The 12,011-nt window shown below is 41.2% G+C and overlaps 1 protein-coding gene across 15 annotated transcripts in view; it reads right to left on the reverse strand.

Moving 5' to 3' along the window:
• sbf1 (SET binding factor 1) overlaps positions 1-12,011 on the reverse strand; it is an 89,585-nt gene that overhangs the window by 48,490 nt on the left and 29,084 nt on the right. For 4 of the 15 annotated variants that reach the window (XM_085769657.1, XM_085769652.1, XM_085769654.1 and 1 more), the window contains exons 2-6: positions 6,545-6,633; positions 4,602-4,739; positions 3,755-3,883; positions 2,801-2,911; positions 1,547-1,624 (exon numbers count right to left, since the gene is read on the reverse strand). In XM_085769657.1, the coding sequence (XP_085625783.1) occupies positions 1,547-1,624; positions 2,801-2,911; positions 3,755-3,883; positions 4,602-4,739; positions 6,545-6,633 (545 nt within the window). The remainder of the gene's footprint in view (positions 1-1,546; positions 1,625-2,800; positions 2,912-3,754; positions 3,884-4,601; positions 4,740-6,544; positions 6,634-12,011) is intronic. The other 11 variants (XM_085769663.1, XM_085769658.1, XM_085769660.1 and 8 more) reach the window with 5 other exon arrangements.

Below are 12,011 nucleotides of genomic sequence, written 5' to 3' on the forward strand. Positions count from 1 at the left end.
CAGAGGTTGGCATGAACAGACAGCCTCGGAGGTAATGACAGACATTTAGTGAAGCTGAGAGTCCCGTGTGATTAAAGAGTGACTGGAATGTGTGTAAGTGTGTGTTGCTCTTTATAAAGTGGCCTGTCCTCCTCTGGAGTCACAGGAACAGGACTGGTTGTACTTGGGGGCTCTCGAGGAGCTGTGTGCATTTACTGCTACACGGCGGCTCAGAGAGAGACAAACTGGAAGACTGTGTTTGTCTTTATTTTACATATTGTTAAGTCAGAAAGAATCTGGTGTATGTTGGAGAATGATTGAGGGAATAAGCTTTACTGTACATTTGACCTGCGCACTGATGAGTGTTTGTGTTTTCAGATTTGTGTTAGTGTGCTGTTTCGGTCTGTGTGTGTGTGTGTGTTAATACTGATTAGATCTGAGTCTCTCATTCAGACGTTGTTGTCCAGGAGGAGGCCATCTGCTGTCCCATATGGCCTCCCAGCAACTCATCTGCAACCTGCACAGCTTCTGAAGGGTGTGCATGCATGTGTGTGTGTGTGTGTGTGTGTGTGTGTGTGTGTGTTTGTTTGTACTGTAAATAATTAAATCTTAATGGTGAAGACATGTTTCAAGGTTAGTGTATGGGTAAGGGCTAGATTAAAGGTCCCATAGTGTAAAGATTTTCATGTGCTTTTTTTTATTTTATTAAAATGGTAAATTCCTCTATATTAACACCAAGAACGTCTCAAAGCCTCAGTCCACAGAGAAATGCACACAGCTCATTTTCAGACACTGACACTTCAAACCAACTATCAGGATTTCTGTAACTCTGTGATGTCACAACAAAGCAGTCACCACTCTAAGCCACGGCCCAAGCTCCTCCCACTTGGTCTCGCCATCCAACCAGCTAAACGAGGCTGTTAGCCTCTAATCTGATTGGTTCACTGAACTCACTGAACTATAGCTAGAGGAGATGTAACACTACAACAAAATGCGGTATTGTCCATTAAAAACCACAAATATATCTTCTTATGGATCAACAGTTAAAATAAAACTATAGAAATGGGACCTTTACATTTTAAGGTAATGACATGTTTTGAGCTGAGGGTTAGGATAAGGGTTAGTATGTGTAGTACTTATGATTATGGTTAGAGGAAGTCAGGAATTTAATTTAAGACAACATGATATCATATACATGTCCATCTGTGTGTGTGTGAGTGAGGAAACAACTTGACAGCAATCTGTGTTTTAAAATGCTCATTAATAGATGCAACAAATCAAGTTTGTGACAAATGCAAGAGAGGGAGAAAAAAAAAAAAGAAACAGGATGTTTCAAATGATTAACATGATTCGGTGAAAACTGTTTGATCACAAAACACCACAATGCAGGTCAAAAATAGCTGAAGCACCATCAATCACGCATGATTTGAAATGGCTGCAGGAAGGAACACATTCCTTAAAAGAAAAGAACACAACATGGGAAACAACTCTTTTCTGCTCGATCAACAGAATCAAGAACATCAAGCCGGTTGTTGATTGGTGAAGCTTGCAGAACGGTAAAAGTTACCTGGAGACAGGCCAGCAGCCAGTCACAGGCCAGGGCCTGAGGAACCTTGTCTAAACTACAAACTGGGGACTCATCTGTCTGTAACACAGAGGAACCAGTGTACAGTAGGGTGCACAGGAGTGACACACATGGGTTACAACATCTGGAAACCAAAGTGGAAGAGTCAGCTGAGTGGATTCAGACAGAACAGACACTTCCTACTGGTCGTGCACCATGAGCACGGGTCAGGAAAACAGGAAGATATATTTTAGAGGCGTAATAACAATTTCACAATTATTTAAAGATATATTAAAAAAAGAAAAGTTAATGATGGAGAGAAAATGGCAACTAAAGACAGAGAGGGATGAGAAATAAATGTTACATGACATAAATCAAGTTGATTTTAACTTAAATGTTCTCTCACAATGTTGGACCTGCTGCTGCCTGTTACACATCTATGCATTTGAGAAATAAAACGCCAAAAACAAGAACATTCATTCATCTGATGGAGTTGTTGACTCATATCAGAGCAGAGTTTCAGTGCGATGAGTTATCTACAGAGTCTACACTTGTGTCAAAACAAGCAGAGGCCTGGGTGCAAGTAATGTGTCTTGTTCATGGTGCGTTTTCCTGCTCATAAATGGTAGGGTGCGCTGCATGCTTTCCCTCCATGGCCGACACTGCATGTAAAAATCTGATGATCTGCTCTCTATCTGTTTAAGTGGCACAGATGAAAATATCTACACTTGTGTTTACAGGACGGCTGGCTGAGCTCGACATGACACTGCCCCTCAGGGCCGCAGCTGTGCAGCACAACCAGCTGTATGACACAGATTAGTGACATTTTAAACCTCATTACTCAGTAAACAGTAATCCATCAATTATTGAATTACGCATGCACAAAGAAAAGTGCGGGCACATTACAAGCACTTATGCATAATCGAAAGTGTCAGGAACCAAACCTGTTTTTTTTTATCTTTTATCTTATCTCGTGGCAACAACATAACAAAACTGAAAGTAAAGCGATGGCAGCAGTGAGTGCTCGGTGTCCCAGGCGTCCAACCGGCTGGCTGCGCCAAGCTCTGCTATCTGACTAAGCATGGGGTCACATGAGGAGCACGTAGCACCCTGCAAAGCTCAACAGCATCAAATAAAAATACAAAAATGAGACAGAGAAATGTTGGCACAGTTTCTTAGCCCAGGTGGGGTTTTTGTCTTTTGCCTTTATGTGATGGTGTTTGTGTGAGAGAGACATGAGCAGCCTGTGAGTTCTACCTGGGAGCCTCCAGCGATGGGGATGACACAAGTGAGGAGATTTCCGACCACCGTTTCCAAGGGGACAGTCAGGCTGTCTACGTGGATGGTGTAGATCAGACCCAGGCAGTTCTGTTCAAAGAGGGAGGAAAATGCAGTTAACACCGTCTATTATAATAACACACTGGAGGGAGAAACATAATTTACATAATGTATGGCTATTGTATCTGCTATTGCACAAAAAGTTCAGTTCAGCTTTACTCCAATATGTGATAATAACAAACAAAATAAAAAATAAGTAGTCATGAACAAATGAAACATAGGCCAGAAAGAAAGCTATATACACGCACGCACGCACACACAGACACACACACACACACACGTATATGTACATAAAATGGACCAGAAAGAAAGCTCTCTCTCTCTCTCTATATATATATATATATAGCTTTCTATATACAGTATAAATATAAATATATAAATATAAAGGTCTCTCTCTATATATATACGTGTACATATATATATATATATATATATATATATATATATATATATATATATACAGTTATATACACACATATATATCTATATATCTTCCTATATATACACATTTGTGGTTTATATATTAAATAAATTCACACTTCTTCCCACTATTCAAAAGGAGTGGGAAGAAGTGTGAATTTATTTAATCCCACCGCCTGATTACGATACCGCCTTACATTTATTGCTTCAGATTCTATAACCTATTATATCAACTTAGGTGCACATACATGTACACATAGACATACCAACAAATAGCCACATTCCATATGATAAATGACTAAAGTCAAAAGCTGAACAGTTAAAAAGTAACAAGTTTTGGTCCAATGTTGTGTCATTCAGAAAAAGAAAATTGGGTGTGTAGATAATAAGATATTCCAAAGGCCACAACAGAACTAGATACAGGTTATAGAGAATAACTACTGTGTGTCGTACCCTGAACACCTCGGTGTAGTCCAGGCGGGACACCAGCACCAGGCTCTTGGGGCCGTAGACCTTCGCCGGTTGGACCAGGGCCAGGTCCTCGTCCACTTCATCCACCTCGCTGGCCTGGGGCTTCTGCAGCTGAACACAGAGCAGAGCAGAGCAGAGCAGAGCGCACGCAGCTGCAGTCACACCGGGGGGGTTACCAGTGGAGATCACAAGAAAACGGGCGCACGGCAACCACAACACAGGCACAGGTTCTGTCCCCGACTCCCCGGCCTAAGCGCTCATGTGACACGTGTTTCAACAAAGGCGACTGGGAACGCTCACAGGTGGGAAGCATTACATGGAAGTAGTAAACTGCTCTCCCAGCAGATACAACACCAAGTCTCCCCCACTTCCTACAGCGGCTGTTCATGATGTGTGACTGCCCACACACAGGATTCAGATCGGCTTTAGATGTGAAAATGTGTCAAGTTGCCATTAAAAACAGAATTAAAGAGGTTTCTACGTATGTGGCCCCAGGGTGTCACATGACTAATCAACACCCCTTGTTCTTTTTTTTTAGTTTTTCAGTATGTTTTTATTTGAACTTGTATTACAAGTATTTTAAACTATTTATTGCACTCTCCGCACTTTCTTTTTTTTCTCTTTTCTTTCTTGGATATGTGTGCCATTGTTACTACTGTAGTGTATGTATTGTGTGTGTATGTATTGGAAGCACAAAGCAGTTGTTTCGACGCCACTTGCCCAAGACAAATTTCCCTTCCGGGACAAATAAAGTTTATTTGATGTGATTGATGACTACTACGCCACAGCAGCATGGCATAGCATGATGCTGTTGTGGTGTCCGTCTCACCTGCGGGTTGTCCAGGCCCTCCCAGAAGGTGAAGCAGGCACAGTAGTGACGCTCTGAGCTGATGTCAGTCAAAACCGCTACGAAGAAGGAGGCAGGCTGCCGCTCAGGAACCAGCTGCCAACCGCTGGGCTGACAGAACTGGAGGAGGAGGAGGAGGAGGAGTAGGAAGAGGGTGATAGGAAGAAAACAGGACAGAAAAAATAAAGATTAGGCAACCTGGCTGACATATCAGACAGCGCTGGGTCTTTCAGCACCTCTGGGTGATTCATCTGGGGCTGGGCTATCATTAACGCAGCTCAACAGGTTCTGAAAACTTTCCATCTATCAGCTTCAGAAACACGACAAAGCCTCCGATGTGCTGAATGACGGGAAGACGGAAGTAAACTTCTCTCGTTTCTGATCGAATTGAATTGGCTTGAAAATGGGGACAGTTTGGAATTTTCTAATATTTACTCAAAAAACAAGAAATGTTAATGGACGAATCAAAACTGCATGAAGCAAACAACACAGAGTCAATATTAGCTGTGTTTTTAGTTAAGACGCGTTAAGACTTTATTATATTACGGTCATTATTCAGAGGACTGCCTCAATGACTTGACCTGACGTTGGCCTGTAACTGGTATGTGTAAACATGTCACACACGCTGTTGGCTGGTTCCTTTTATCTTCAATCAATCCACATTGAGACCAATTCTGAAGGAATTTTTTAGTCTCAAGTTTGATTCAGTGAGCTCAGTAGACTCACAACTGACCCAAACTCAGGCCCAGAACTGATCTGATACCAGTGCTCATACTTTCTGATAACCCTTCATTTTACAGATTGCAGATTTTACAGGTGCTGAATTGCACTTTTTATTGATGGTGTTGCTTTATTAGATGTTTATTGTGTGTATTGTGTGTGTTGTGCATGCAGCTGACCCTTCTCTCCAAGACAAATTTCTCCCAAGAGAGACCAGTAGAGATACTTTGACTTTGATCTGAAGTTAGTACAAGTGCCAGTTCTATACAAACAGTTTGGATGTGTGAAACTCTAACTGATGGATGTCATCACAGAAACACCCTGATAACCATAGGCAGCCATTCAAATTAAACAAACCTTCTTCTATCCTAAATCCCTTTAAGATCCACCCTCTGTGAATTAGACGGTGTATTTATATTGGTTTCCTCCAATCAGACTGTTTATATCACCGAGGCTTAAGTCTAGAGCCACTGCAGATGGGAAGTACTTAACATCATCAAAACCAGTATTCATCCTTAGAGGACTGTGTATTTCCATACCAAACACCATGCGGTTTGGCTAGCTGTTGTTAGTGGTAGCCTTTTTGCTCTTGACTTCCATCCCATTCATCCACATGCTGGTTTGACATTTAAAGGGATAGTTCAACATTTTGGCAAATTGGCCCATTACCTATACCTATAGTTTTAGGAGTAGGTTCGTTACCTTTAAATGTCGGTGCAAGCTATTTTTTGAACGGCGGAGCAGAGCCGCGAGCTGCTCAGAGCTACACTACGGAGGCTAATGGGATTTCTTGGTTTCCCTCATCAAACTCATCAAATACACAATCCAACAACTCCAAAACGCTCTGGTGGACAAGTTGTGAGCTGCACATTCACCACGCTATGAGATAATAACGGAACGTTATGAGACGGAGTTGTGTGGCCAAAATGTTGAACTATCCCTTTAAATGTCAGACCTGCATGTGAATGAATGGACCGACTGATGGAGAATTCCCTGCATCAACACCTGCCACAAAAAATACCTCTGATCTGGGGCAGCGTGATGAAACCACAGCTTCTTACTATACATTTTCTCACAGCGGTAACACAGTTGCGCCTAGCGACCGAGCTGGCCCACAGGATTTATACGGGCGGTCCCTGACAGGGTCAAGTGTCTCGTACTGGCCACGGAGCTACAAAGGAACATGTCAGCGTGTGTTGACTTACCAGCTCTACGCCTTGTGGGAATGGGCTGTCCTCCCAGTCTTTCTCAGGAAACCGCTGGAGAATGCGACCTTGACCTTCGCCCTCCACCACTGCAGAGAAACAGAGGGACACATACAGAGTTCATTCCCTTTTCATTAAGACTGTTTGTTGTCTGTTTATTTCTGCTAATATTGCTTTTTTAAATCACATCAGCGCACTGTCAGTTTTTGTTGCTGTGTCTTATCTTTTGTATGTTCTTGTTCAAATAATCATGTTAAAATAAAACGTATGTCTTGCTGCACCAGGCCAAACATAATCCTGCTGGTTTGGGACACTGGGGTACAGTCAGAGAAAGGCACATGTCCCCTGTTAGCATCTGACCCGACCCGACGTCACTGTAGGCTTCAGTTTTGTTTTTCAGATATAAAAAGTGGCTGTGAACAGGATGCTACATGCAGTGAGATGGTAAATCTGAATATCACAGGACTAAAACAACAAGTTTTTTTGTCTGTCTGGCACCAAACTGTCTCAGTCTTACTGATGCAAACCCATCTTGGTCTGTAATCTGAAGATGTGTCTGTGGAAAAACACAGCGACCTGCAGTGATGATCAGTTCACACATTCAGAGAATCTCAGTACTGCTATTGGTAAGTTATTCCTTAATTAGTAACTTTAACAATTGATTGATTATTCTTTTTTCAAACATATTAAAAAAAAGAGAAAAGAAAAGACATGTAAAATAAATAACACATGTTATAATGTCCCAAAAAACAAGCATATGCATAAGCTGCCTGCTCTTTATACACATGAACCACTATATGATGATAACCATGAACTTGATCAATGTGCTGTTGACCTAGTTGCATTTATGGTTTAAAGATACAAAAGCAATGGAGCCTGGGGTGATTTAGATTTACATCTCCTCTCTCAGGCTTCTCTCTGGTAGCAACAGGTCAACCAGCCAATCAGAAGAGAGGAGCCTCTGAGCCTAATTGGCTGTTTTCTGAGCAATCCAATTAAAATATAGCACATTTAAGGCTAAAACTATGAAAGCCTTGCAAATGTATGTCCAGGTGGGCGGGGCTTCGTTGTGTCATCACAAAGTTCTAAAAGTCAGCACAGCGCATTTTGCTAATTGAAGACAAGCTGTGTGTGTTTCTCTATGGACTGAGGTTTTGACACTTTCACGGTACTAATATAGACCCTAGACCTGATATATTCTGAAAAAAGACATGGGCATCTACCATGATACAATATGGGACCTTTAACGTTGAAGCCAATTTCAATAATTGAGAGGTTAAAACCATCTGACGAAGAACCAATCTGTGCTCCATGCATCCCAAAACTATCTAACATAACTGTTGGTTTAAATGGATATTTGTTACAATAGCCATACATATACTGTACATTTATCTAGTTTGTGTTCATCAATAGATTTGTTTTCTATCTCTCCAATAGCAGCTACAGGGAAACTTGTCTCCAACATGTCTCTATTGCAAAATATGTCATTTTTAATGATACAGTAAAGTCAGCAAACACTGCTGCAGAAACAAGAGAAACTAGAATTACAGCCTGACAGTTGTTACGCCTCCACCAACAAGTCAAGTCACAGCTCAAATCCATATTATCTATCCAGACTCCTGTCATATACGTATGGTGTTCAGACTCTGAGAGGATTTAGCAAAACGTTTCAAGTGTATTTATTTGTAGATATCAGATGATGTCACGGCGACGATGACCCACCACAAAACGTCAGCACTCCATCATTTCATCCTATGATTAAACATAAACAAACATTTTGTGAATGTTTGTCATACTTTGTGTATGGTTTTCTTCAGGGTGTGGTCACAAACATGTTCTCTAAGCTTACACTGACCTTTGGCCTCCAAAACCTAATCACTTCATCTTTTAGTCTATTGAATGTTTGTGACAAATTGCACCTCGTCTGTTCTCCTCTCTTCTATGACTCTAGACGATGTACGACGTCATGGTGCATATGTGACTTATTCAGTCTGCAGCGACTAAGACAGTGCAACAGTTGCAGTGACTAGAATAGAACAGGTCACTCACCACTGTGTTGAAGAGATAAAGAGTTAACCACACATTCACATGGTTAACATGATCAAGTTAACAAGATCATAAATGCTGCTTGAGATGAAGTCACATATTGTAATAAACAGTGAATATTTTCCAAAAGACAAGCACCAACATACTGAAACAACACCACCACCGACATTACAGCTAATCATCAACTTAGTGCACGTCTATAAATTATTCCACATTGTTTTACCCACATGTTTTATACTACAAGATTTTTTCCTTTAATTTTTCTGATCGATTTATCAGTGAGACACAGACACACAAACACATGTTGTCACTTGTTGGTCGCCACCTCTGCCAAGAGTCTGATGTAACTGCAATGCAGACTGGCAGGGTTGTGATGTAGAGACACTGACTGGTCATGTGACGAAGACTTTGACATTTCTTCTTCTTCTTTATTTTCTTTGAGAACTAAAACCGTTTCAAAACTGAACCACAAATATCAAGGACAGGGCTGTTGCTAGGAATTCTGGGCCCCCTGAAAGAATACTAAAGTGGGCCCCTGCCCCCTGACTTTTCCACTTTTTTTTTCTTAGACTATGTATGTATGATAATTTTTTATTTAGCCTACTTTGTTTTGATGCTAATGCAGCATTACTATGAGTATTAGTCAGGGTCTTATGCAGAATAATTCAGTCATACAAAGATTAGACCACTGGGGTTTTTGTGGGCCCTATGGGCGCTGGGCCCCTAGAGTTATCATCACCTTTCTCCCCTATACAACGGCCCTGATCAAGGACGTCAGTGACCTATCGGGACTCTATAGTCTACTACTCTTACTCCTGCAGTCAGCTGAGGACAAAACTCACAATGGTGACACTGGTAAAAAAAAGAAAAATTAAAGCACCTCTATTTAACTTTCCATCACCAATATATCTGCAATTAGAATCGATCATCTGATAAAATCAGTCCACCAACATATCAGTCGTGCTTTTGTTTGCTGTTGTGGTCATTAAAGCTAAAGCACACCGTTTTAAAAGGGATGATAATGAAAAGCATGCGGGCAACTATTTAATTACCAGACACATCTGTCAGTTACATCAGAGTTGTAAAATATGTAAACGCTCAGATTAGTCTTTTAAGTGAGTCGGTATCTGCCGGTTATACAGTGGCGATGTGTTCAAAATGCTTGTTTGTTGTTTTGCTGCTTAATGAGGCCATTTTCACTGTTGGCCGGGACCAGACTCATCGCGGCGGCACAATGACATGACAAATGCCGACTTATGTAACCAACACAAGCCCCTTTCAGCCTCGTCTCATCCGCGGCCCCGCAGGTTGCTTATTTAGCATTTATCTGCACACAGAGGATGCGCTTTATTCTCCCCAGCACAAATCATGTAAATGTAGCATAAAACAGTACAGTCCTTTATTTGGTGAGCTAAATAAAGGAGAGGTTTTTTTTTTTTTGGTTTTTTTTACCAGCGTTCAGCCCAAAACCTGGATGTTTTGTACTGAGATCTGTCTGGGAGAGAAAAACAGAGCCTGTGGGTCTTTACCAAGGGAACTAAAACAGAAGCACGGACACACAGAGACAATACACAAACAGAAAGTAGGCCAGCTCCCAAAACACACAGCAAAACAACTAAAGTCATCCCCTCTCCCTGGTGAGCCAGTGCACACTTGCGCAAGTGGGTGCTTCGGGAATCGAGTCGGCAAAGTCACAAGGTTCATTTCATTTCAGTTTCATGATGATTGTTGCTAATTCCTGAGCCCTGACCCGCAGAGATTGTTATTTTATATTTATTTATTACATGCTTCTGTTTTGAGTTTCATCTGTTTTTTTTGACACCCAATAAAAAAAATCTAAAAAAAAAAAAAATCCTACACATTTAAAGGTCCAGTGTGTAAAATAGGCATTAGTATTTCAGGGGCATGGAGCGATGAGGTGAAGATCTAAACCATATTACGATACGTCTTCTGCTTCCTACTCCTCCTTCGTTGGTTTATTTATGAATGTGAAACTTGCAAAACCTGCTCTCTGGCTGGTTGGATTGATCCATTCGGGCTGCCGTACAAACATGGCGGCGCAAGATGGCAACACTCTCTAAAGCAGGGGTATTCAATTAAAATTCATTGAGGTCCAGTTACTAAACTTTCATCCAAGTGAAAGGTCCGAACCTTATAAAGTCCAAATGGTGTCTTATATATAAGCTATAGCCTACCCCTATGTCAAATAAATAAAATCAACGAAGTGCATTTTCATATCTATTGTCAATTTTCAACACAGGAAACATTTAACATAGTGCACTTGTATAGTAAACAACTAGCTTTAAATTATTTTATTTTTTTTACCATGAATAAAAGTAGCCCCCAGGCAAATTAATTTAAGGCCTGTTATTTCAATTAAAGAGAACAAAACAGAATAAATAAGGGGGTTTCCCTGTTTGTTTGTTTTTTTGTTTGTTTGGTGCTTTTTTTTCCTTTCTTTTTTTGAGGCCAAGGTGTCAAAAGCATCTTGATAGCTGCACTGTCATTGCATTGTCCCCTTCTATTAAATATGGAGGGAGGCTGAAAATCACAGGATATGTCTGTTCTGTTCTGGTGATACAAGTCAGTAGTCCTGAAATAGGTGTTTCTCTAACACACATTCTACATGTCTGAAGCGACGTCTTCCCGCATACGGGCTTCCTTCTCCTTTCAAACGGGGCAGAGCTCCACGTGAAAACGTTTACAGACCGAGGGAGAACCGGGGTCTGACACAACACCGGCGGAGAAACAGGAAACAAGCACGTGCACCGAATACGCACCGCTACGGCGTCGCTCTCGGTTGTGAGCGCACATGAAAGTAATGGGCTTGTGTAAATTTTGGAGCAAGACATGCTGTCATCACTCCCTCTCCTTTCTCTTTCCCTCTCGGACGCGCTGGTCGCGCAGGGTAAACAAACGATCTGATTGGCTCAATTGAGTGAAGCTGCAGTATTGACTATAGCTGAGCCCGCTGTCCCGTCGGAAAAAAATGCTCCAGGAAAATGTTAACTTATTAGAGATTGGTCTCGGGTCCGGATCGAACCATCACTCGGTCCGGGTCCGGACCGAGGTCCGCCATTTGATGATGCCTGCTCTAAAGCAAGAAGACCCTTGCGATATGTATAAATAAAAGAAGAATTATAATGCTACGAAAACCAACCAAATTTTATTTTACAGCGATTATACACTTATACTAATATATATTCATGGGTGGTATATTCAGATTTTGCAAATAAACCTAGCTAATTATCACACACTGGACCTTTAATTCTTGATAGTATGTGGTTAAACAGTATCCTTGTATGGAGTCAAGATCAACCTTTGAGCTCAGGCTCTAGCATAAATCAAATATGGTCTATACACAAAACCAAACCACAAATGAGTTGTGTGTTTGTGGTCACAGTACATGTAATGTACACAA

This window comes from Trachurus japonicus, chromosome 23 (assembly GCF_045865225.1).
Source record: "Trachurus japonicus isolate A0001 chromosome 23, Traja_1.0".
NCBI lineage: Eukaryota > Metazoa > Chordata > Actinopteri > Carangiformes > Carangidae > Trachurus > Trachurus japonicus.